At 35.1% G+C, this 24593-nt stretch overlaps 1 protein-coding gene across 4 annotated transcripts in view; it reads left to right on the plus strand.

The window, feature by feature from the left end:
• The window catches only part of Eip93F (Ecdysone-induced protein 93F), a 195019-nt gene that overhangs the window by 47019 nt on the left and 123407 nt on the right, over window positions 1-24593 (plus strand). For 2 of the 4 annotated variants that reach the window (XM_074171811.1, XM_074171818.1), the window contains exon 1: window positions 1772-2307. The exons of 1 other annotated variant lie outside the window; for it this stretch is intronic. In XM_074171811.1, coding sequence (XP_074027912.1) covers window positions 2214-2307 — 94 coding nt within the window. In that variant the 5' untranslated portion in view covers window positions 1772-2213. Of the gene's footprint in view, window positions 1-1771; window positions 2308-24593 lie in introns of those variants that run through there. One more of the 4 variants, XM_074171815.1, reaches the window with a different exon arrangement.

Here is a 24593-nt window from a genome sequence, read left to right on the forward strand (position 1 = left end):
AATACTGGGTACCTACATATATACACGTATTTATTCCCAAAAGTATATCCAGTTCCTCATAACTGAATAATGAAACAATACCTCGTAGAAACTAAACTGACCTCTTTCACAATTGTACTCACATCACAATCCACTACAGGAACACTACAGATTTATTTGGTAGGTTGATTCTGCTACGTCTCATGGTCGACGTAACCATAATAATAATATAGAGATAAATCAACATAAGCAACACAACACAAGAGGCCAATGACCATAGCAGTCTAAGCCGTTGATGCTGAAATACGGATTATTTAAGGAATGTGCAGGGTAATTATTAGTTTTTATTGGACTACGCATTTTTCTTTGTTGATCAAGAATCTGGAGTCGAGACTTTCTGAAATACTACTGTTTCAGAAACTCACTTCTAGTAATGAGGAGTTGTGAAAAAACACTTTTTTGGTCGCATACTGCGGACCTATACTTGCTTGTCACTTCTTTTTTTTCATACTTAATTTTATTCAATACGCTGTTGTTAAACTTATATAGCTATCGTACGTTTTCAGAAGCACCGTGTTTAATATGTTCTATAACTGAGCACTATTTCGCTGTCAGAAAGATAAAAAATTCTACCTTCACTATTATCAGTACCCCTCATGACTGGTTCCATGTTCAACAGTTGTTGGTTCAAAACATGGTCTACTGCTCCGAAGGGAAGCAAAGACCATGAAAAAAGAGAAGAAGAAGAAGGCTTAATCAATAAGCATAGCACAATTCTGTAACCAAAGAATTGAGTATAATTTGAAATAATTTTCTGTGAAAGATAATTTGACAATTGTGTGTATTTTAATAAATTGATGGATGTAGCCGTTACTACGTGCTAGGAAATCATAATGAAGAGAGAAATGAAAATTTCTATGTTTTTTACCACGTTAGTCACAAATAAAAGTAGTAAGAAACATAGAAATTTTCATTTCTGTTTTCATTGTGTGTATTTCATGATTTTTTATTAAATTAGTATTTCGTACGTTATACTTTCAACTAGTACAGTTTGAGAACTTGTGTTGGAAATGTGGAATCTCCAAAAGAATAAGAAATATGGAAGTTGGCCTTGAAAAAGTCAGGGCTAACTATGATTTTTGATTTGATTATGATTGACAACATGAAAAACTCAATTGAACTAAAAATACCATTCAGAATTTCTTTCCCCAAAAAATTTATGTTAGAACAGAAGTTTTTTAATTTGCGAAAACATATGAATTGGGAGAATACTCTTTGGCAATGTTCGATATAATGCGTCGATGAGAAACGGAGAAATTATGTATGGAAAAAATGGACGAGACAAATGAATGGAAGCTCACAGTATGTTATTGTAAAAAAGAGGCTATATATTGCGAGTGGAATTGCCAAAATTGCCACTCTGTCGAAAGCGTACATATTTTCTTAAAAATAAAGTTCACTAGAATCCGTTTCGCAATTTTCCGTTAAATTCCGACTTAATCTTGTGATTCCTACTACAATCCCGGAATTCAAAGTTATTTGTGGCTCTTCCACACTTTCGCACGTCCAAAAATGATTCATGTGTTGCCGAATAATTTCTTCTCCATCCAACCCCTTTGACGACCCCAATGACGCGCCCATGAAGGCTTTCGTAAAGACAAACCGAGGTATATACCGGCAAACAAACGCAAGAACGAGACGATAGATAATAGGGATGCACGACGGCGATCTAGCAGGCGTGGGGAAGGGAAATGCAAGTGCATGTAAGTGCCGAGTGGCGTCGCACTTGTTGCTGCACTCCACAATATGACGTTACTACAGTAGTGATACCGACCACCATTCATACAACAACATTACCGCAAAATCCTAAACAATCGCAACGCGCCAACTTACGAACATGTAACATTCAGCCGGTCTTTGGATTGTAATTGTCGGTGTATTTTTTTGCAGATCCGGCCATGACGAAAAAGCAGCGGCGGGAATTCGATTGGTGAGATGAGGCACCCTCTTGGATCTTCAGTTTCAGTGCTTGCTAGTTTAAACTTTAAAAAGCCGCGTTGGTCGGTGTGTGACATTTAAAACGAAGTTTCCACGGTGACTTGGATGCGGACGGATCTCGGTGCGAGCAGCCCGGTTTTAAAAGATTAAATCCTAGTGTAATGAATTTGAAGCGATGGGTGATACTAGCAGGAGATTCATCGAGATCAGTGTGACAAACTTGCCGTCCGAAAAAAATGGCGGAGTGTTCGTATGCGAGGTGCGTTCAACAGAGGAGAAACATTAGAAGGGAGCTCCAAAGATGGACAAGAAACATGGTTCATATTGTCGGTGAGTAGAGGAACTTTTATCGAGCGCATGGACTAACCTGTTGACTGCGGACTAGCCGCGTTTCGATTGTTTATCTGGGGAAAACTCCTCTTCTTCTCTGCTCCCGTTAATGATTTTTAAGATGCACTTTTTCGGATGCGTCGGCGCCGGGTTCTTTTGTTTTTTCTCGAAAATTCGCCATTTCCTTCATCAAAATATTTCCGCATCGGAGGTATTGATCCGGCTGAGGAAAACTTTCGCGTTATTTTATTTCCAGTGCACTTCCTCAGTGGACAGACATTCGTGGATGTGCAGGACTATTTTTGGACGCTGCTGCAATTGCCGGGAATTGTTTTTGATAGGGTTATTAGAGCAGTTTTTCGTGACCATAAAATTAAGTAACTTTCTTTAAACAAGATGAGTATTTTTTATCGGGCAGATTTAAAGCGTTTTTCTCCGAAACGTCGGTTTCTGTCATTAGTACCTATCTGAATTTATTCTTGTTCTGTAATGTTTGAGAACGTAACTTTGTCCTAACTCCGTGAGAAACCAACAGGTGGGTGCATACAAATTGAGGAGGGGAGTTTTATCAATCAAATTCAGTTAAAATGTGTGTAAATCTATAGTTTTCGAAATTTTACCAAGCAAATGACTTGAATATTAAATTCCGTCACCGAATGTTGCTATGAATTATTACATTAATGTTTTAAGACTTTAGAAAAAAATGTCACAAGTATGAAGATCCGAAAATCTTAATTACCCTTCAACAAAATCACTTAATCATGACAACCCTTGTCAAATGACTTGCATATGTGATAATTCAATAAAAACCCAATATTTCAAATCATTATCATACAAAATCGTTCGTCTAAAAGCAAATTATTCAAAATTAACATCATGTTTCAAGTATATAGCAATTTTAACATTCCGATATACGGAACATTAGACAGAACACGAATTTGAGGTTAAAATTCATAACGTAACGACTTAAAATTCATTCGCCATAAAGTTTAGATGCCTGCAGTTGTGAAAACTATTCGTAGACTTTATAGTAAACAACTTTGGAGTATCAAACGAAAGTGATTCGTCGTCAATTGGAATGAAAATCCAAAAATCTGTATCAGAATTTGCTGACCTTATATTGCGACTAGCTATAGCTGTGTCTTCGGTATACCTACCGAATGCAAGCTATTATCCAAACAAAAACTATCCCTGATTCAACGCAAACGTCAACTACTTTGTCTTCCTTTTTCACTTGCAGAAGAAAGGGATGCTGAATGAAAGTATGTATTTCTTTCCGTATTTTGTTGATGAGGCATGTGTAATCTTTTGTTGCTTCAACTGTAGTGCATCGAATCAATTGAAACTGTATAAAAGTTGTTCAGTCTTCAGATTTTTCATCGTTTTCATGCACTGAGGAAAATAATCAGTTGAAATTTTCAAGAATCCTGATGAAAAAAAGTATCACTCTAAAGAATATGAATTTCAATTTGTATTATGCCTAACTGTTAATTTCCTACATGCATACCAACCTATATATAATACTTCCTCAAGGGGCTATCAAATTTTGGTCACATGTATTGCAAAGTTTTTTGATCTGTATAGTTAATATCTTTAATAATTCCGTAATATTGAAGGAATATTCCCTGCGCCTACGCCAAAAATTTGACTTTTAGATAAACACATTTTTCTATGCCCTAAATTTTCTCAGGAATCTCTAAAGTTTTGGAAATTAAATGTTATGTCACTCAATAATAATGTATCTTTCTATACAACTGAAAGAATGTTCAAAATCGACTGATTGGATACAAAAACTATAAGTTTGAAAGTTCTGAACTAAACGTTTGGATTAGTACAAATCGTGAAATATATCAAAATGATCAAGTTTCGAAAATTATACTCAAGTATAGCCGAAGTAAACGATATTGTGCACATTCAAAGTTGGCGGCACTCAAAGGCCAAAAAACCAATACGTTGAAATGAACCGGCTCCGAACTAGTCCACGTGGATTGTAGAATTGACGGTTCGTATTGGATGATTTTTACCAACCGAGTTTTATGATTGGCTGAAGAGTCACAAAATTAAATTTGAAGTTATGTTATGGTGACGAATAGAAATGGGGGAATACGGAGATGGTTATCGCCGTCGTGTTCAGTTCGGAAACTGATCGATATTGGTGCAGTTATAATTACTCAAAATTTTTGTCATCTGTTCAAAGGCAAGTACTAATAGTACTTGCAGTGTAGTGAGTCCAATAGCGATGGTGTACAATGCGAAAAAGAGATACCAGTGAATAAGATTCGTATCCATTTAAATATTGAAACACAGAGAGTATATTTCAATGTATATGAAAATCTACATCTCAAGTTTGGTTTCGAGGGAAACAAACTATTACAAGCAACATTACATTTGACCAAAATTCCTTCCTCTACCGTACGTAAACTAGTCAAAAACAAATCTTATGAATGCAAGATGCCATGTGATACAGGATTACCAAAACTTTTAGATGTGCATCTAATAAAATCGTTGAAAAAACAATATACCACTCTTACAAGAGCAATAAGATTGCTACAACTGAAATCATAAGGAAAAAATTGAATACTTCCGGTCATAACGTGAGCTACTGTGACAAAACTCGTCATAAAATATGACAAGTAATCACCACCCGAAATTAATGACATCATTTAAGATACACCCTGTATATTTCAGCCAAACTCCAATTAATGATCAATTAAACAAGTCCTCCCCAAAATTTTCGTATCTAAATTCCATGATGATATGAAATTGCAAGTTCCTCACATAGAATCATATTTAATCAGCAGTTGTTCTTATCAAAGTAGGTAAGACAGAAAATATCATAGTTGGGCGAGGCGTATCGCTTTTGAGGTTTCCGACAAAATGGCTATCGCGGTTCGAATTTCAGAATAAATATCGCTTAAATGCAAAATCCAGCGCCTACTTTTATCAGTTTCGACGAAGACGTAACAATTTCAGAAAAATTGGTTTTCACAGCAAGATTATGTAGGTGTATCAGAAACAAAAGTGATAATATACAGAGTGTATTTTAGAGGTTATTTTTTGGTCTTCGCTTTCCTGGGCTCCTCCATTGGGACGATTGAACTTTGGTTTCCCTGTCATAACTATATACCCATGATTCGTCACCAGTTAAGACCTTTTCAAAGACGATATTTTCAACACTTCGACACGTGTTTCAATCACAAAGTGATAATCTTCAAGAGGAAAATTATTAATAATAAACAGATTCAAGAATTGTCTCCTTCTACAAGTTTCACGAATTCAGAGTTTGCATTCATGTATGTTCTTGCTGATAATTGAAAGCCAGTGAGTTGTGGAAAGCGGTTTTCACAAATAAATGTTCCGAGAGATCGAACATTCCCAAGAAATTTAAAGAGATTGCTTGCTCGAAGACAGAAGATTTGAATTAGGCAACCATCTGAAAGATATACGACGTACCTTCTTTTACAAAACCAGAAATTGAGGAAGCGGCTTGAAATTCAGTTGGGGAGGATTTATGGATAAGAACACCTAAAAATATCTTTGTAAAATTTCACTAAGAGCGTTGGCAATTTGTTACCGTCCCAAGTACTGTGAATTCGTATAAATATTGATTTGCACGTGTTTTAGTTCGTTAGAAATCACATTTTGAAGTTACATGTCGTATAGTGTAAATTATTACAGATGAAAGTATTGAAAAACCAGTTATCACATAATCAGGTATGTAATTTTCCACAACAGTTTCATTTTATATTCGCTGTAAATTTTCAGTGTGAAATTTTTGAAATTGACTGATCTGTTCATTTCTTTGGGATATTCCTACTTTTTTTTGTATAAAGATGGAAAAGTAGAAAACAAAAACCCTTCTTTCTCAAAAATAAATCTCAATTCGAAACAATATATTTGTGAACAATTTTGAAGACAGTGAAATAAGACTAGGTTAGGTCCAAAGTGAGTGGGTCTATTCGACCGTCTACCGCAACCCGCAAGGGTTTATTGTGGCTAATACCTGTTCACACTCGACCAAATAAACCCAGCGTCTTACCGATGCCGATTAGTTTGTATGGTGAGTGGTCTTTTGGCTCAGATGGTAAGAGTACGGCTCTGACGAACTCTAAAAACCTAATTTGGTCCCTAGCGGGGCAGGCACAAAGTATGTGCTCTGCTGTTTCATCATTCTCCAAACAGAGGAGACACACAGTGTTTTCCGGCAGTCCGGCAGTCCGGCCTGTTAGACATCGTAGTTCATTCATACTGTAGTCCAACAACTGTTCGGTAACAAGCTTCGAAGTCCACAAATCTTCTTGCCATCCAGGTGTTCAACCTTTGTTTGGCAAAGCCTAAAGCGATGCCAGTGGCAGGTTCTGGTCCGATAAAGCTGCTTACAGCACCTAAGTCAGCAGCCTAATTGCCTTCCAAGCTAGAAATCCATACCAGAGAGAATCTGTCAAGTCTTTCTATTGAGAAGAGTAGTTTTTGGTAAGTTGCCTCCAATTTAGACGTTGCTCAGTAGGAACCAAGAGCTTTCAACGCCGCTTGACTGTCCGAGAATATTATTATTGACTTATGTATACATGAAATACAGTTGCATAGGTTCCTAGGCAGGTTCCTAGGCATCAATTTTGCTTGGTAACGTATCCTTCCAACCAGAAATGAGCCTCGTCGCTGAACACTATTTTTCGATAAAAATGTGGATCTTCCTCCAACTTTGCTAGCGCCCATTGACCAAATGTTAGACGTTGTGGGAGGTCGTGTGGCTTCAATTCTTGCACCAGCTGTATCTTATAAGGTTTTACACCCAAATCCTTTCGCAAAATTCTCCACGTAGTGGAGTAACATAGGTCCAATTGCTGCGAACGGCGGCGAATCGACATTTCACGGTCATCACGAACACTGGCGAATACAGCCGCAATATTTTCTTCGGTCCTCACTCTACGTATGCGTGTTGGTGGTTTAATGTCCAATAATGTAAACTGGGTTCCAAATTTACTCGCAAGCTTCCGAATGGCTCCCTCAGTAGGCCGACAAAACTGCCCATAAATGGGAAGAAGTGCACGATGTACTTTCTTCACTGAGCATGAATTTTGATAGATTATAAAATTCAATAATTTACATGCGGTGTTAATTCGTAAGTCGATTCATGGTTAAATTATAGACCAAATTGAACAAGTTTGACAATGACACAAGACACGATTCACGTGTGATCTGTCAAAAACACTGTTGCCAAAAACATACCAGCAAAAAAATCAGTCATTAAATATTGATGAATGTCATATTTGTTTCATGGTATAACACTTATTTTTGCAAATACAACATTTGGTCATCGTTAATCATGCCATTTTCAAAATAACAATTATTACTTAATCACTAGATCGAGGTGTTTGACACATTTGAAAACGGATTTTTTCCATTCTGAAAATATTTTTCCAAAAAAATAAGGATGGGGTACCTTTGAGACCCTATTGCTAGTTCTGCAAGGTCTCACATGAAAACTTTCAAAACGGATTAGTGAAATACAGACATACGATTTCGAGAAAGATGAATAAATATTATGTGAGAGATCCTTTCGAATTTTTCACTACGCCTAATCGAAGAATATAACTGTGGGAACAATATCATCGAGTTTTTGTAAACAGATTAAAATGCATTTCAAAATATCTGTAGTTGAAAATATTTACTTCAAATTTGTGGTAAATGAATTTTGGTGTTGTTTATCGGTGTGTTAGAGATTATGTCAGGAATTGCATGTCAAGCCTGTAGAAAAATATGGGCTTATCATGAACTTGTTTGTCCTTTTTTCAACTGGAAAAAATATATATTAATATTATACAAGAAAAAGTTTTACTGGTTGATTTTCTTTGTGCGAAGAGAACTAACTTTTTCAACTCTTCAACTATATTGGGATCATTTGTGATTTTATAATTACAATAAATATAATTCACTGATGTGAAGAATTCTTGCAAAAAACGAAAGTCCTTGAACATTATAATAGATCAGGGAGTAAATACAGGCAAATGAGTCATAGAATCAAGAGATGAGTGAATGCAGGTATGACACATATCGCGCTGTTCAAAATCTAACTCAGACTTTGTATACGAAATCTTAACAAACTGGCGAAATGGTGATAGAATGATATTATTCGTGAACTGAATCATCAATATGTGTTGCAAATTATTGTTCAACAATTAATAACAAATGAAAACGAGAAAGTCTGAGAATAATATTTTACCCACTTTGAAGGGGTTTTCATTTAGCGCTTCCTGTCTTTGAAAGGCCTATTGATCCCATTATCTGTGGAAGATTTACATAAATGATTACATTATTAAAGTTTACATTCAGTTGATCTTTGAAAGAATCCTTACAATTCGTCAGTCCATTGGAGGTAAATATCGTCCTCGAAAGTCATGTTGAAGTGAAACAAAATCTACAACAGAGTCACCATTATTTTGAACGTGAGGTCCCATAATTATATTTGTTTGAAGGTGATTGACAATGTTTCATGATGAATTTCACTAGTTCGGACTAATTAGTTTCGACGTGGAAAGCATTTACACCAATGTTCCGGTCGAAGAAGCACTCCAAATCATACAGAGAAAGCTATCCGACGACGGGAACCTGAAAGGAACGAATATACCTATAGAAGTAATCATGGAATTACTAGGATGTTGTGTACGAAACTGTTATTTCCAACTGAAGGACGAATTCTTTACACAGGATGAGGGACTGCCAATGGGATCGCCACTTTCACCAGTCATAGCCAACATATATATGGAGTGGTTTGAAACTCTGGCCATTGAAGAAGCCCACAAGAAACCTCGAGTCTGGTTGAGATATGTTGACGACACCTTCATAATATGGAACCATGGGAATATTGAACTAGACGCCTTCCTGAAACACATCAACAGCGTGAGACCTTCCATCAGTTTCACAATGGAGAAGGAAATCCACAACGAATTGCCATTCTCAGACGTTTTGGTGAAGAGGGCCGACACTAAGTGGGAAACATCTGTATACCGAAAACCCACTCATACGGGACAGTATCTGAACCACGAATCCAACCATCATCAGTCGACTAAAAGAAGAATTATCAAGACTCTATTAGACCGTGCTTTTGGGCTCTGTAATACGAAGGAAGGTTTCGAGAAGGAACTAGACATCATAAAAAAATGATCTTCAACGGAATGGCTACTCCAAAGCGATGGTAGAAAAGACTTTGACTAGAAGACATCAGGAGCCTCGCAAGGAAGAGAAGCCGTCACAACCAGTGCTTGCACTTCCCTACATCAGAGGATTATCGGAGAGGATAAGAATAATTGGTGACAAGTACAACATCAGAACCTGCCTCAGATCCGGTAACACTATCCGTAGCAGCCTCACGAACACCAGGTCACCAAACGCGGACTGCGATTCCAAGAATTGCATTTACCGGATACCCTGTGAGTGCGGAAAATCCTATATTGGTGAAACTAAGAGGCCATTGAATGTTCGCATTGCCGAGCACAAGAAACACACACAGCAAGGAAAAACCAGCAGATCAGGAATAGCAGACCATGTTTGGACCCATCAACACAACATCGAGTGGTCCCAAGCTGAGATCTTGCACAGAGAGAAACATTGGTTTAGGAGAAAATTCAAGGAAGCCGCATACATGTTGTCCAACAACGTATTCAGCCAAGACAGCTTAGAAATACGCAACATATGGAAAACCATCATCAAGCAAAAAATGGCCAACTCCCGCCAAAACGGTCATCTCCCACGGAACCAGTGAAGCGGAAAATGGAAAGCGGGGATAAGTGAAAGTACTCGAACGACATATAAATAGTCATCTCTCGGAGGAATCAGTCCAGTCATCACCTGAAGACGATTGTAGATACTAACAATCGAAACGTCGTGAACTAACGTGACTTGGAATCTCTACACTTTTTATTTTTATTTTCTTTTTTCATTTCTTTATTTTTATTCATTCAATTGTTCTATTTTCACTTGTTTTTCATTTCACTATTATTTCATTTCAGGTTTATTTTGGTTAATATAATTGTTATTTTCAGCAATTCATTTTCAATTCTTCTTTTTTAGTTGTTTCAGGGATTTCACATCATTTTATATAGTAGACAATGGAAGTCCGAGCTAGTCAAATTCCCAAAATTATAGACATGAAGATCTCAATATCATACTCGTTTATTGTTATCTGTAGTTTTTCAACTTGAAAACGTGCCAAAGTTATACTCCTTCCTAAAATCACAAACCTAACAGAGTTGAAGGCATTAGAAAAAATAATGGACAAGCAAATTCGTTTTCTTTTGGTCACATTAAACATTAAAAATTCTTCCTGAAATCCAGTTATTGACCATAATCAGTTATATTTTCTAGTGCTAATAGATTTTTCTAAGGCCTTCGATAAATCTGATTGACTATTGATATCTGTTTTGAAATATCTGGGATTCTCACGCAATACAGTAGCTTTTATTGACAATCACGGTGTGCCTCAAGAATCCATTATGGGCCCTCTTCTATCTGTTATATACACTAGTGCCTTCAAGAAATCTGATTTTGACATCGATGGATGATGATCTGCAGTGTCTTCTGGCTGCATCAAATAAACTCTGTTTGAATATTCAATGTATGATTTGGTAGACAAGGCTTCGGAAATCGGTGTGATGATAGGATTCGGGTAATTGTGAAGAATGAAATGTTGGAAGTCACTTTGGATCTACAGTTGGAAAGCAGTTCAAGAGATCCATCCCAAACTTCCCGAATATCACTCCGCGGTTCCAGCAACCTAAAAATAGAATTTGCAAACTGGATTTTGAATAATAAAAATCTTAATTCAGTGCTATGACATCTCTACTGTGATGTGGTGTATGGGTCCTCTCTATGACAACTGGGCATTGCAAAGCTGCCTTCGCCTAACTTGTAGTCCAAAGAGAACAATACCACCTTTTGCTCAACTCGAGAATCTTCGATGCCTTTCATTTAAGGAGTAGGTGGATGATTCATTCTTGTGTATTGATTCTGAAATCAATAATCAATCATAAACCTGAATATCTTTACAATTCTCTGTACTGATTTGTATAGGTGTGTTCGTTGAACACAATTTGGGTTGTTTAGTACAAAAAAGAAGACGATCCATCTTTGTATTGTTTGCAGCAAACTTTTCCTATACACATCCCTCGACAATGTCCAGTGGTTAGCCCTACATGTAATAATTCTGAGCCGATTTCTATGGTATTTCTCTGATAACCCCTTCGTGAAGGGTTCTCCCTTCATACATGGAGTTAGCCGTGTCTAGCAAACTCCAATTCTTCATTTCCTGTGGTTGCTCAATGTATTGGCTCACAGTGAAGAACCAATGTATTCCTGTTCAGTTTCTTCAATTTTACGACATTTTAATGCAAGTGCAACCTGGACATCCAAGAGAATATTGATCCGATCATTTCTTTGAAGCTCCAAACTAATATTCCTTCCCCTCGATCATTAATTATCATTATATAAGTGATGTCAACCTCAACTGGATCTGTACCTAGCAAAATACGATCTTATGGCTTGCAATAAAGTTATTTTATAGCTTTCCTGGTTTCTTGAAGATCAAGTTCCCATAGAGTGACTCAATTCTTTTGCTCCTTTTCCAGCTGTTGATATTGGGCAGAATATAGCAACAAAAATATGATATCAAAACCAAAAAATGGTGATTTCTTCCTCATCTACAGCAACACAATGTAACATATAACACACGTATTTCATTTGGTTAACATTCAAGTTGTATTTTCCAAAAAACGTTGTTGCATTCGCCATTGAAAAATCCATAAGTACGGTATTGAAAATCGCCAAAACAATGTTATAATTCTGATAATTTCAGTGGCCCCGTTCTGCAAATGGATCCTCAATACAAGGATAATGTCAACAATGGATATTAAAAACCGTGTTCAATACTCCAGAGGATTGTTTTCACTCTCTGATTACCCGTAGCCGATATAATCATCAATCCCGCTAGCCTTGGTCTTCACCTTCGCATTTTCGATGTCGTTATTTTTATTTGCGAGTTCGATTACCCCAATTCTTTCGATGAAGGTGCATGCAAGTTTGCAGAGGGTATGTATACGCGTCTTGACTGCTGCTGTCTGCAGCCTCAGATCGATTATTTTTTCAAATTCAGGAGGCAGATGGTAATGGAGGATTATCCAGTTTTCCATGATTCTGACGCATAAATCAGGCTGATTTTGACCGATGACCAAAAAAAGTTAATAATCGTCGACGTGTAGTGCTCGCCATTGGCAGTGACGGTCTGGCCAACGTCGTTCTCAAATAAATAAAGATCATAAAACTTTCAAATTTTGAAGTCGACTGTGAAATCTAGATTGAAATTTGACTCAAGTCTGAAACGCCAAACAAGAATAGATGGCTCTATATTGGAACTTTAAAGATTCATAGAGAAAACATAGTTTCATTTTGGAATTGGTTTTTATGAATGAGAATTTGGCTATGGAGTCTCCTTTTTCTTTTGAGTGACGTTTTACTAGAATATTTTGAAGAATCTTTCGTTGAAATGTACCAGAACTGTCAAAACTGTCAAAACTGTCAAAATGTGACGATCTGACTATTTTTCTGGATCACCTGAATATCTATTAACTGACAATGGAGTTTGCAATATAAATTGAACAAAATGGTCAACTTCTTTTCTTAATATCATGTTGACAAAGTCGTCAGATCATTATTTCAATTTAAAAATTGTCTCTATCATCTGACCATTTCGTTTACTTCATTTTGTCATGTTTCCCAATAAAGTTGCCACTTTGGACGTTTTGGGTCCATATCCATAGAATTTCCTCGAAATTTTGTCTCAATCAACGGTCAATCACACGGATAATTCAGTATTGAACATAAGCCCTTTGCACCATTTTTTCTCGTGAAAACTTCACAAAATATAACTACAACTGTGAAATAATGTATTCATCGCTATGAAAAAGTCTTCGATATGCGAAAGACCTGAAGTTCAGGATTCAGTAAACATTGCTAATGAGGGTTCCACAATTCTGCCGTAGAAACGATGTTATTTACAAGAGAAGTGACTATGTCACGGTTTACATTTTCTCGCTGTCGATTTTAATGCAATGTGCATGCTCTGCGAGGTTACGAAACCTAGATTGTCGATGTGGGATAATGGTTTCTCTAAATTTCACACTGCACATAAGTTGGGCTTGTATAGAAAAACATTTTTTTGATAAAATAGTTGCCTTTGAGGGCAAAACAACGATTATATCGTCATACAATTTTTTGATATCATTCCTAAAGTACGATTTGTCTTTAGCCTAAAAAATAGACTCCAGTTTTGACGATTACTACTTTATCGGCGCTAAATGTCTTTTCAGCGAGCAGGAAAAATAGGAAAACAGAAAAAAGTCGATGGGGGCCAGAACTGGAGAATTCGGTGGATGCGGAAGGTATTTGAAGACTAATTCATGCAATTCTGCCATCGTTTCCATTGATTTATGGCACGGTGCATTGTTTTGCTGAAACCGCACTTTTTTTCTTGAAATGGGGTCGTTTTTTGCGACTTTGTCATTCAAATGTTACAATAACGCTGTGTTACAGTCGCTGTCGATGGTTTTTTCGTGGTTTTCCAGATGGTCGATAGAAAAAAGAATTCAGGGCTTCAATTTCACTTTTCACATGAGTCAGCTGAATCTGGTATTCAAGCTGGTCACTCCAACACATCTCCTTATCTGGAGCTCGGGAATTGTGGGTGAAACATGGCCCACATTGTCAATAATGTAGGTTTTTTAACAACTCAAGACTGTTTCTGATGTGCTGAGCAATAAGGGTTATCTAATATCTATATTGTAGACAAGAAAAACAGTTCAAAAAAGAGCATTCATATATTGAGCATTACAATTGCAGGAATAGAAGGAAAAATTTCATTAGTTCAGACTTCTATTGTCTTATATGATATAAAATGATTTGAAATCCCTGAAAAAATCAATAAAATTAAAAAAAAATAAACAATTGTAATGAATTGAAAAGAAAGAATAAAAAAAATACCTATTCCTAATAATGTCATTGATTTTTTCGGGTATTTCAAATCATTTAATATCATATTAGACAATGGAAGTCCGAACTAATGAAATTCATTATGAAACATTGTCAACCACCTCTGTGGTTGACAATGTTATTCTCTGATATGTGCCTCAACTAAGTTATTCCGTTATTCCCTTGAAATATATTCTGTCTCAAACCGTTCAACTCGCCCACTATGAAATGTCTATTCGTCCACTGAAAATTTTTCAAGTAGTCATAACAATATTTATTGTCCCGGTTGAAATTCAAGTTCAAATCAACTCAATGAGATTCGGGTTTGGACGATACGGAAGCGGTCACTTCAAAAAGTTCACTTGTTCCATATATTTTCAGCCTTGGTTTTATTTTTACGTGACAAAAAGGGGTGTTTGAATTTTCGACTCAAACTACCTTCTTTTCTAAAGAGATTCGAAGCTCTGGAGAAAATACAGTAGAGCTCGAAAAAGTGTGTGCTCAAGAAAGCATTCCACAATGTTGAAAAATTTACCGAAGCGGAACACAACTCTCTTATTTACTCTTAACATTATTTTTGCTCCTCAGTTTTATTGTTCATTGTTTTCGTTATCCCTTTTATTGTATTTCATTGTAATTTAGTTGCGTTGCTTATTGTATTTTGTATCTTTTCTACTGTTGTTTATGCTTCGTTTACGTATCTCTTCTTTATGACTCACCTTCATCGTTGTATGACTCCAAAAGTTTGGTGAATTATGTATTTATTTATTCATTCATCATTGAAAGAATAAAAACAAGCATGATGACTCGATCAACAGGTACTTTACTTCTATTTCCATTCCATACTCTTCTCAGAATACAAATTCAATCAAGAATTCCATATATATTCATTCTAATGTTCTTTATGATAACATTGGCTTCGAAAATTTTCCGGTTGATACCTTAACTATAGTTTACAGAAATATTCCAGCTAATCCGTTCAACTATTTTCGAGCTACCTAGTTGTATTTTGTTCAATTCTGTTTACGTTCTTTTAGTCGATAAGTTTATCGAATGCTTTTGGTAATTTATTCCGAGTTGCTATTATCATTGTTTTGCCGTTCAGTCATGTTTTAGTAACTATTTAAAAGTGGAATATTTGTCTAGTTTTGTCAACAAGTTCATCTTTATGGACGATACAACGGAATTATTCATATTTTTGTTAGTATAATTTGTATGAGTAAAGAAATTATACTACTGATAATTCATATTGAAAAGGTTTTAGTTTTTTTAATTTTTAGTTAGTTTAATTTATGGAAAGGAAAGGTTTTGACATTCTACTTCTCCATCTTTATACAAAAAAAAACTGTGAAAATTTTCCTAGAAAAGAAAGAAAGCAATTGATTTCACCGCGAGACAACTTCATCAAAACTCATCACCATTTATCGAAACTGTAATAATTTTTCACCTTCAGATACTCTTTTATCAGGATTCTGAATTTTTTCAAGTACTGGGTGTTTCTAATTTCAGTTGGGAGTGACTGATATGCCTTTATGGCTTTTTAGTGGGGTCCCTTTTCACAGAATAATGTCGTGTGTGTGTTTTGGTATACTTAGGTCGGTTCTTCCTCTAGTATTTATTGCCATTTTATCGAAATAATGATCACAGTTTCTTGCAAAGATGTGGTGATGTTTTTTGCAGAAGTTACTGATTGAAGGAAGTATAAAGAAAGAATGTTAATTTGAAGAAAGAGAAAGTGTGTGAACCTGGCTCCTCCGCCATTTTAAAGAACGTGTTTCTCTTTCCATCATTTTTTTTAGATCAGTAATAAATTCATTACTACAATTGGGTAAATGGTTGATTAAATGTAAGGATTTCGTTATTATTCATGAAAATTGTTAATCTTGTGCATGCCGCAAAAACCGCATGAACACCACCTAAACATTGTTTAGTGAATGTTGAGGGTTTTCCTAAAATTGTTGTAGTCGAATCGTCAGTTTCTCTCAATACATATAGAAAAATATTTCCGTTAAGAAAAAAGGAGCATATTTTTACTTTCAGTATATTTAAAACTATTTCATGATAGAACCTCATGCCATTTTCTTTGACATCCGATTGAATCCTGCATCATTTAAGAAATGAATTGACTCACCATTTGCCAAACCTTTTTCCAGATAATAACTCGTATTCAAAATTTACCTGATGTCCAAGAACTAAGATTGTGAATATTTTTAAAATTTAACCTGTAATCTAATCAACCAAGAACTTAGATTGTGATTATTTTTCAAGCTGTACCTTTTATCCAATTAACCAAGAACTGAGATTGTAATTGTTTTTAAAATTTTACCTGGTATACAATTAACCGGAAACTGTTATTGCTTTTCAAAATTTACCTATTACATAATTAACCAATAACTTAGATTTTAATCGTTTTTCAAATGTTACCTGCTATTAAATTGACCGAGAACTGAGATCATGATTGTTTTTCAAATTTTACCTGTTACCTAATTAAGCAATAACTGATACTGTAATTGATTTTCAAATTTTACCTGTTATATAAACAACCAAGAAATTTGATTATCTGTTACCCGATTAACAAAAAACCGATATTGTAATTGTTTTCTAAATTTTACCTGTTATCTTATTAACCAAGAACTGAGATTGTAATTGTTTTTAAAATTATACCTGGTATTCAATTATCCGGAAACTGATATTGTTATTGTTTTTCAAAATTTACCTATTATATAATTAACCAAGAACTTAGATTTTAATCGTTTTTCAAATGTTACCTGCTATCCAATTAACCAAGAACTGAGATTGTAATTGTTTTTAAAATTATACCTGGTATTCAATTATCCGGAAACTGATATTGTTATTGTTTTTCAAAATTTACCTATTATATAATTAACCAAGAACTTAGATTTTAATCGTTTTTCAAATGTTACCTGCCATCTAATTGACCAAGAACTGTGATTATGATTGGTTTTCAAATTTTACCTGTTACCTAATCAAGCAATAACTGAGACTGTAATTGTTTTTCAAAGTTTACCTGTTATATAATCAACCAAGAACTGGGATTACCTATTATCCGATTAACAAAAAACCGATATTGTGATTGTTTTCTAAATTTTACCTGTTATCTTATTAACCAAGAACTGAGATTGTGATTATTTTTCAAATTGTACCTTTTATCAAATTAACCAAGAACTGAGATTGTAATTGTTTTTCAATTTATACCTGGTATTCAATTAACTGGAAACTGATATTGTTATTGCTTTTCAAAAATTACCTATCATATAATTAACCAAGAACTTAGATTCTAATCGTTTTTCAAATGTTACCTGCTATCCAATTAACCAAGAACTGAGATTATGATTGGTTTTCAAATTTTACCTGTTATCTAATTAAGCAATAACTGAGACTGCAATTGTTTTTCAAATTTTACCTGTTATATAATTAACCAAGAACTGGGATTACCTGTTATCCGATTAACCAAGACCCGATATTGTAATTGTTTTCTAAATTTTACCTGTTATCTTATTAACCAAGAACTGAGATTGTAATTGTTTTTCAAATTTTACCTGTTAACTAATCAACCAAGAACTGAGATTGTTATTGTTTTCCAAATTTTACCCGCAATTGAATAACCATTTACCAATTAGGAGAGTAACAACTACTATTGTATATGAACGCATTCAGTTAATTCAATCGAAATGAGCGTCATTTGAATCAGTGCACTTTTGCCAACGTAACACAAGTCGATCTATTTCTTCAGTAGAAAATTTGAGTAGTACTCGGGATTCGATGAAGTCAACGAAGGCCGTTTTTGCCTGGTCCCGATTGGCAAAGGTTCTACCTGTGAGAAAGTTATCGTAGTGCTTGAAAAGATGGTAGTTGGTTGGTGAGAGGTCTGGGAAGTATGGTGGCTGAGGCAGATCTTCGAGGCTCAATTCGGTTGATTTTGGGACTGTGATTTGTGAAACGTGCTGACGGGCGTTGCCGTGGAGAAGGATCGGACCTCTTCGGGCCTGCTGATGGTACATTTCGTCGATTTACTCACGGTAGAAGTCTGTTGTGATGGTTTGGTCCGGCTGCAGGAAGAAACAGTGAATCAGAAATGCAACTCTCCACGTTTTTGGTCGACAACATTTTATTTGTTGAATCAGCAGGCAGTTATTGAAAGTGGGTGAAGGTTGGGAAAACTGGACCCAACTAAACACTAGTAATTTAATTGATTATTTTCCTGTTCCAACGGAAAAGCCAAAGGTTAGAAAAACAAACCTATTAAATTGGTAATAACATCGCTTTCAACCAAGATTTTTTTGCCGTAGAATTTCTTTATCTCCAAATAATATGTTATAATTAGGTGTGCTTGAAGTTGAAGTTATTGTTTGAGTTTTCTTTCGGAATTCGAAATGGTCGATAAAAGTGGTTGCGAATATAACATTCGATAATTATTCAAATGGACTTTTGAATTTACGTTTCTGAGAAACTCACCGTCTCTGATATTCCGATAAATACCGAAATATTACTGACATAAGAACTACACTAAATGAACATTACATAACCGGAAATTTATCTATACCTACTCAGTGAAAACAATAAATTGTATATTCTACACAGTTGATCATCAATTTGTTGCCTCTGAACGTCTCTATGAAAAATATTGTTTTTTAGTTATTCATTTTGAAGATACCGCAGACCTTCATTAAAACAATAATCCTAGTTTATACCCTGAACCTGGTGGTCTAACTTACGAAATTTTTTTCACACTGCTGAATATACAATATACACTGAACCAATATACAATATTGAACTCCATCAGCAAAAAAAACTGAGAGGATTATAAGGAAATTTGTCATCCTACTCCTACTAATTTCATAAATGCGTATGGCTTGTGAGGATGGATGAACGTTATGTGCGTATTTACTTACGTTTTCTTACTTTTTCACGTCTAAACAGCTCAACGGATTCAAATGTTAGTTGGTATACAGATAGATCATGACCTGGAATAACACATAGGTTAGGTTACCACAGTAACGCATGTAAAACAGCGAGGAACAGCTGGTATTTTATAAGTGGGTACCAATTGATTGACTGACACCCTTATATTGATCTACAGCCGTAACTACTGGACCTAGAATTATGAAATATGCAGGTTGGTTTTTTGTATAGCGTAAATAAGCACCAACAGAGAGAATCAGTAATTTCCAACCCCCAGAGATAAAAATAGGGGTTCAAAGACTGTATTGAATTTCGTCAATTGACAACCTGAAGTTTCGGGTTAATAAAAAAAATATTGTAACTCTTTGTTCAAAATGGTCTGTGACAAACCAAATTCTACGTGGGAGGGGGCAGCTAGTAACTTATATTTCTGAAGTGAAAATATTATCAAGTTATCCTGATAACTTCTAAACGATTCGTCCAAATTACTTAGTGTAAAAGACAAAGTTTATTTATATTAAATACTTAAAATGACAATTGTATCAATTTTCATAAGAATTCTATTGTCTAATATAATATGAAGAGATTTGAAATACCTGAAATGGTTACTCCAGAGTGATGGTGGAACAGGCTTCAGCTAGAAGATATCAAGAGCTCCACAAGGAAGAAAAGCCTCCACAACCAATTCTTGTACTTCCCTACATCAGAGGATTATCGGAAAGGATAAGGAGGAATGGGTCCAAGCATAACATCAGAACCTGCTTCAGATCTGGGATCAGATCCGTAGCACCCTCACGAAAACCAGGCCACCAAACGCGGACTGCGATTCCAAGAATTGCATTTACCGGACACCCCGCGAGTGCGGAGAATCATACATCGGTGAAACTAAGAGGCCATTGAAAGTTCGCATTGCTGAGCACAAGAAACACACACAACGAGAAAAAACCAGCAAATCCGAAATAGCAGAGCATGTTTGGACTCATCAACATAACATCAAGTGGGCTCAAGCTGAAATCATCCGCAAGGAGGAACAGTGGCTTAGGAGAAAATTCATAGAAGCTGCGTATACCTTGTCCTAAAACGCATTTAGCTAAGCTGGCGTAGAGATATGTAACATATTTAAAACCTCTAATCAAGCGGAAAACGAGCAGCTCCCACCAAACGGTCATCTCCCGCTTTTTTCTTTGTGTTTTCAGTTTTTTGTTTAATAAAATTGTTATTTTTCGGTTAATCTTTTTGATTCCTTTCAGGGATTTCAAATCAATTTATATTATGTTAGACAATAGAAGTGCGAACTGATGGAATTTGACAGATATTCTGAAATATTCATTGTGGAAAAGTATCCAATTTAATTGTATTTATGGCTCAGTATTTTGCATATAGTGATTACCACACAAGCGATGGATTTATGTTATCGCGGACTTTTATTTGGAACTAACCAGCATAATTCCCTGAAATCATTAGTAATTAAAGGTTTCAGTAATCACAATAAATTACCATATGAAATTGAATCAAGCTGTTCATTGTCATCATTCAAGAAAAAAATTGGAATATACGTTGAAAATAATTAAGTAACTGTTATAATTATCATTGAAAAAGTCCCAATTGTTTGGATTTTTGTAGTTTCATATTTTTGATATTTTTGTTTTTTGTTTGTTCCATCTTGTCCAGTATGGTAGTGTGTCATTGTTAATTTTAATTGCATATTTACGTTCAGTAAGACTATATATGGAGAAGTGTTAATAGAGATAACATAATTGATCGCCATTAGGTTGAATCTTTAATGTTTTTATATTTTGTATATTTTTTATACCCCAATATTAGTTTTTTTAGTTATTTCAATAATTCAAACAATTCCTGCCCTTTTGACAATCTCCTTATTAAAAACCAAACATCAAACTTTACAATTCAAGCAGTTAGCGAAGTGAAACATTTAGGTACCTGAAATGGGATACTCATATCAAGTATGTCATCAAGAAACTTCAGACAATCCTATTCAGATTCAGATTTCTGAGGAAATACCTCCCCATCAAAGAATTAAAGAATCTTTATTATGCGCTGGTTGAAAGTCATTTGAAATATGGCATTGTAGCCTGGGGAGCTGCTCTACGTACCCATCTCAACCCGTTAGAAATCCTGCAAAGGAAAATACTTAAAATTATAATGTTTAGAAACAATCGCTATTCCTCGGACGAACTATACAAGGAATGTCAAATAATGGACCTTAGACAGCTTTATTTTTACAACGTACTCGTCAAATACAATTCCAACAAAAATCAAATAAAAGAACATCACAGTTACTATACAAGAAATTACAAGAAAATACCGTATCCTATCATACTGAAAAAGTCAATTTCACAAAGAGCATTTTCATACACATCAACCAAATTCTACAATATTATTCCTGATAAAATTAAAAACAGTAACCGCACTCCAATTTTCAAGAAGAATTTGAAATCGTTTATATTCGAAAAACAAAGACAATATGTGATAAATATATTAGAATAAAAAGTATACGAACCAATTATGCTATATTACCCTAGTCACATTATATAAATTTTATACAAATCATATTATTATTTTTACATTATGTCAACATATATTGGTTTATGTCCTTGTTTTGTTTCTTTTTATATTATTTGTCTTGTGCCGTATTCTAGAAAATATACTCATTGTTACCATAAACAGGCACCCTGTATTAAGTTTACACGAATCTTATTATTATTATTATTATTGTTTTATTTATATTTTCTGTCAACTCATAACGTCATGTCTTTTCAAATTATTATTTTTTATTTTTATGTTACATTCTATTTGTCTTGTAGCGTACTCTATAAATTATACTCCTTGTTACACAATAACGAAACAAGTGCAATAGCGCTTATCGTTCAAGTCTTTATTCCCACTCTATCATGTAGTTCATTTATTTATATTCTGTACTCTTACGGTGAATAAAGTTTTTTATTATTATTATTATTATTATTACATTTTGTGTACCTAACCTACCTTCCTCTATATAAATAAATAACAAAACAACTGTTGTTTATGTGGCTTGTGGAGGTGGTATTGAACTATAATTCATATTTTGCTTTATTTGTTGATTTATAAAGATAATTTTCCATTTTTAAAGTAGAATATCTAGGTACGTATAAATTACTTCAACGCTATTGCCAATATGTGAATTAGAAACAAATCCCTTTAAAAATCAAAACCCAACAATTGAAACATCAATTTGGATACTTTTCGAAGTGAATTTGAAAAACTCATGAATTAAACTCAACTTCATTTTGTTCAAACTTGAATTTGCTGTAATAACCCAAATTGAGGAATATTGCCCATTTTCTGTTCTTACATTAATATATGCCTGAGTTTTTGTTTGAATTCAACCTGGTTACTTCCACCTCAATTCAAAATCACCTCTATATCCTCATTAAGATGTGCAACCTCCTGCTGCCGGTGTCGATGTCCTGGAATTCGAATGGAATGACTAGACAAGTGTGCTATCGTCAGCAAGCATATTGGATTCGTTGATATACAATAAAAAGAAAGTTGGGGACAATATGGGTTCCTGGGGAACACCAGCGTTGATGATAGCCACTTGCAGGGTACTCAGATGATGATCGTTTTGATTCTGTGGCGCCATCATGTGAAATGATGGAGCCATGTTTCATTCATTGTCTCATTTTGACATATAAATTCGGGTTCTTTATGGTGGAACAGCTTCAAATACTGCTCATAATCATCAGTTCGTTTTATTTTTGGTCGATTGTGAGCTCGCGTAGCACCCATTTGGAACAGAGCATTTGCACACCCAAATATTCATGCACGATATAATAATGATAATACATTTCACCCCAATTCGAAATCACCTGTAGCTCCTCATCGATCTTGAAGACACTTGATTCTGAAGCGAAGTCTATAAGCAACTGACGATCAAAACATGTGAAGTAGTGTGACTACTGCAGTCAGAATTTTTTCATTCGAAGGAGCGCCAATATAATAAATAGTCTGCATAATGAAGCAGTCCGCACCTACTTTTTTCTAGACAAGGCAGTATGTCAGCAGAGCTATAATTTCGTTTTATTGTTAATTGGAAACCATGAATAACCAATGATCGTTCCGTGTTGCAATATTTTTTTTGTCGAAATGTTCAAAACTAACGCTTATAAATGTTTCTAGGAAGCGATTTGTTTATGACAAAAAGTGCGGCGTAGACGGTAATTATTTAGATTACTCATGATTTCAATGTTAATTATTTTGCGTAGCCGTAATTAGGTTTTTAAGACGAATCACGAATACGAAAATTTCCGCTATATAACTATCCGATTTGTCGTTTGACCTAATAACTTGTGGAAATCCGAGATTTTTAATTGAAGTCCCGGGTACACGGAAACTTATAAAACAAAAAAAGTTCGTCATTTCATTAGGTCATGGTTATTAGTCGACTATAATAGCACGATATAATAATAACAATACTTTATTTTCTTGGTGGCATGAAGAAACATGTATAATAATAATGAAATTATCTTCATTCAATCCTTCCAGATCACATACAGCATTATATAGGAAATATTACTATTTGATAGATTCGTACACATTCAGGGCGTTACAACGAAAACTTAACCCCCGTGTAAGTCAGAAACGGACGTGTAATCGCGTTATCAACTTGGCGCCCAACGTGGGGCGCCAAATCTGTAACGCGTGTTTGATGAAAACTAAAAATAAAACAAAGAAAAACAAAAACAAATCACTTTACCTGTCGATGCTTATGTACACGCGTACAAAAGGGTTGCAAATAATCATATAATTTCTCAATATTTGATAGGTAATAAACTCGTATATTCAAATCTACGAAATCCAAATGTAATTTGAAATAAAAAAACTCATGTATCTCACCTCATCTGTTTTCCGTTAGTTGGGGAAGCTATATATTACGCTGTAGACGACCCCTCACGATATAGAAGGCCCCGACACTCTGTCGAATGAGGCCCCCGTTAACAGATGAACAATTTTTTCATCCATTTCACCCCAGCCAGGTAGGCGTATACCGTGAAGGGCGGCACTGATGTCTGAGGACATTCATGTCGTCATCTCACCATCAGTTATGATCCATTTGTCCCACTGACAAACACCAGTTGAAAGGGTGAGGGATCCAGGCTTCAACGTGATCAAAATCAAGATGGCTTTACACTCTCATCTGTTTTTGTTTTGGGTTATTTGCTGGATATTGCTAACCTTTTCTCTACCCTTGTAGATTGTAAAAAGAAGATCCTAGATTCAGATGGCTTGGAAAACTTATGATCCAATGCTCGAATTTCACACCAGAACATAGAGTCCTACAAATT

Source organism: Leptinotarsa decemlineata, unplaced genomic scaffold, assembly GCF_025532065.1.
Source record: "Leptinotarsa decemlineata unplaced genomic scaffold, Ldec_3_MD MMD2_P_RNA_scaffold_12, whole genome shotgun sequence".
Lineage (NCBI taxonomy): Eukaryota > Metazoa > Arthropoda > Insecta > Coleoptera > Chrysomelidae > Leptinotarsa > Leptinotarsa decemlineata.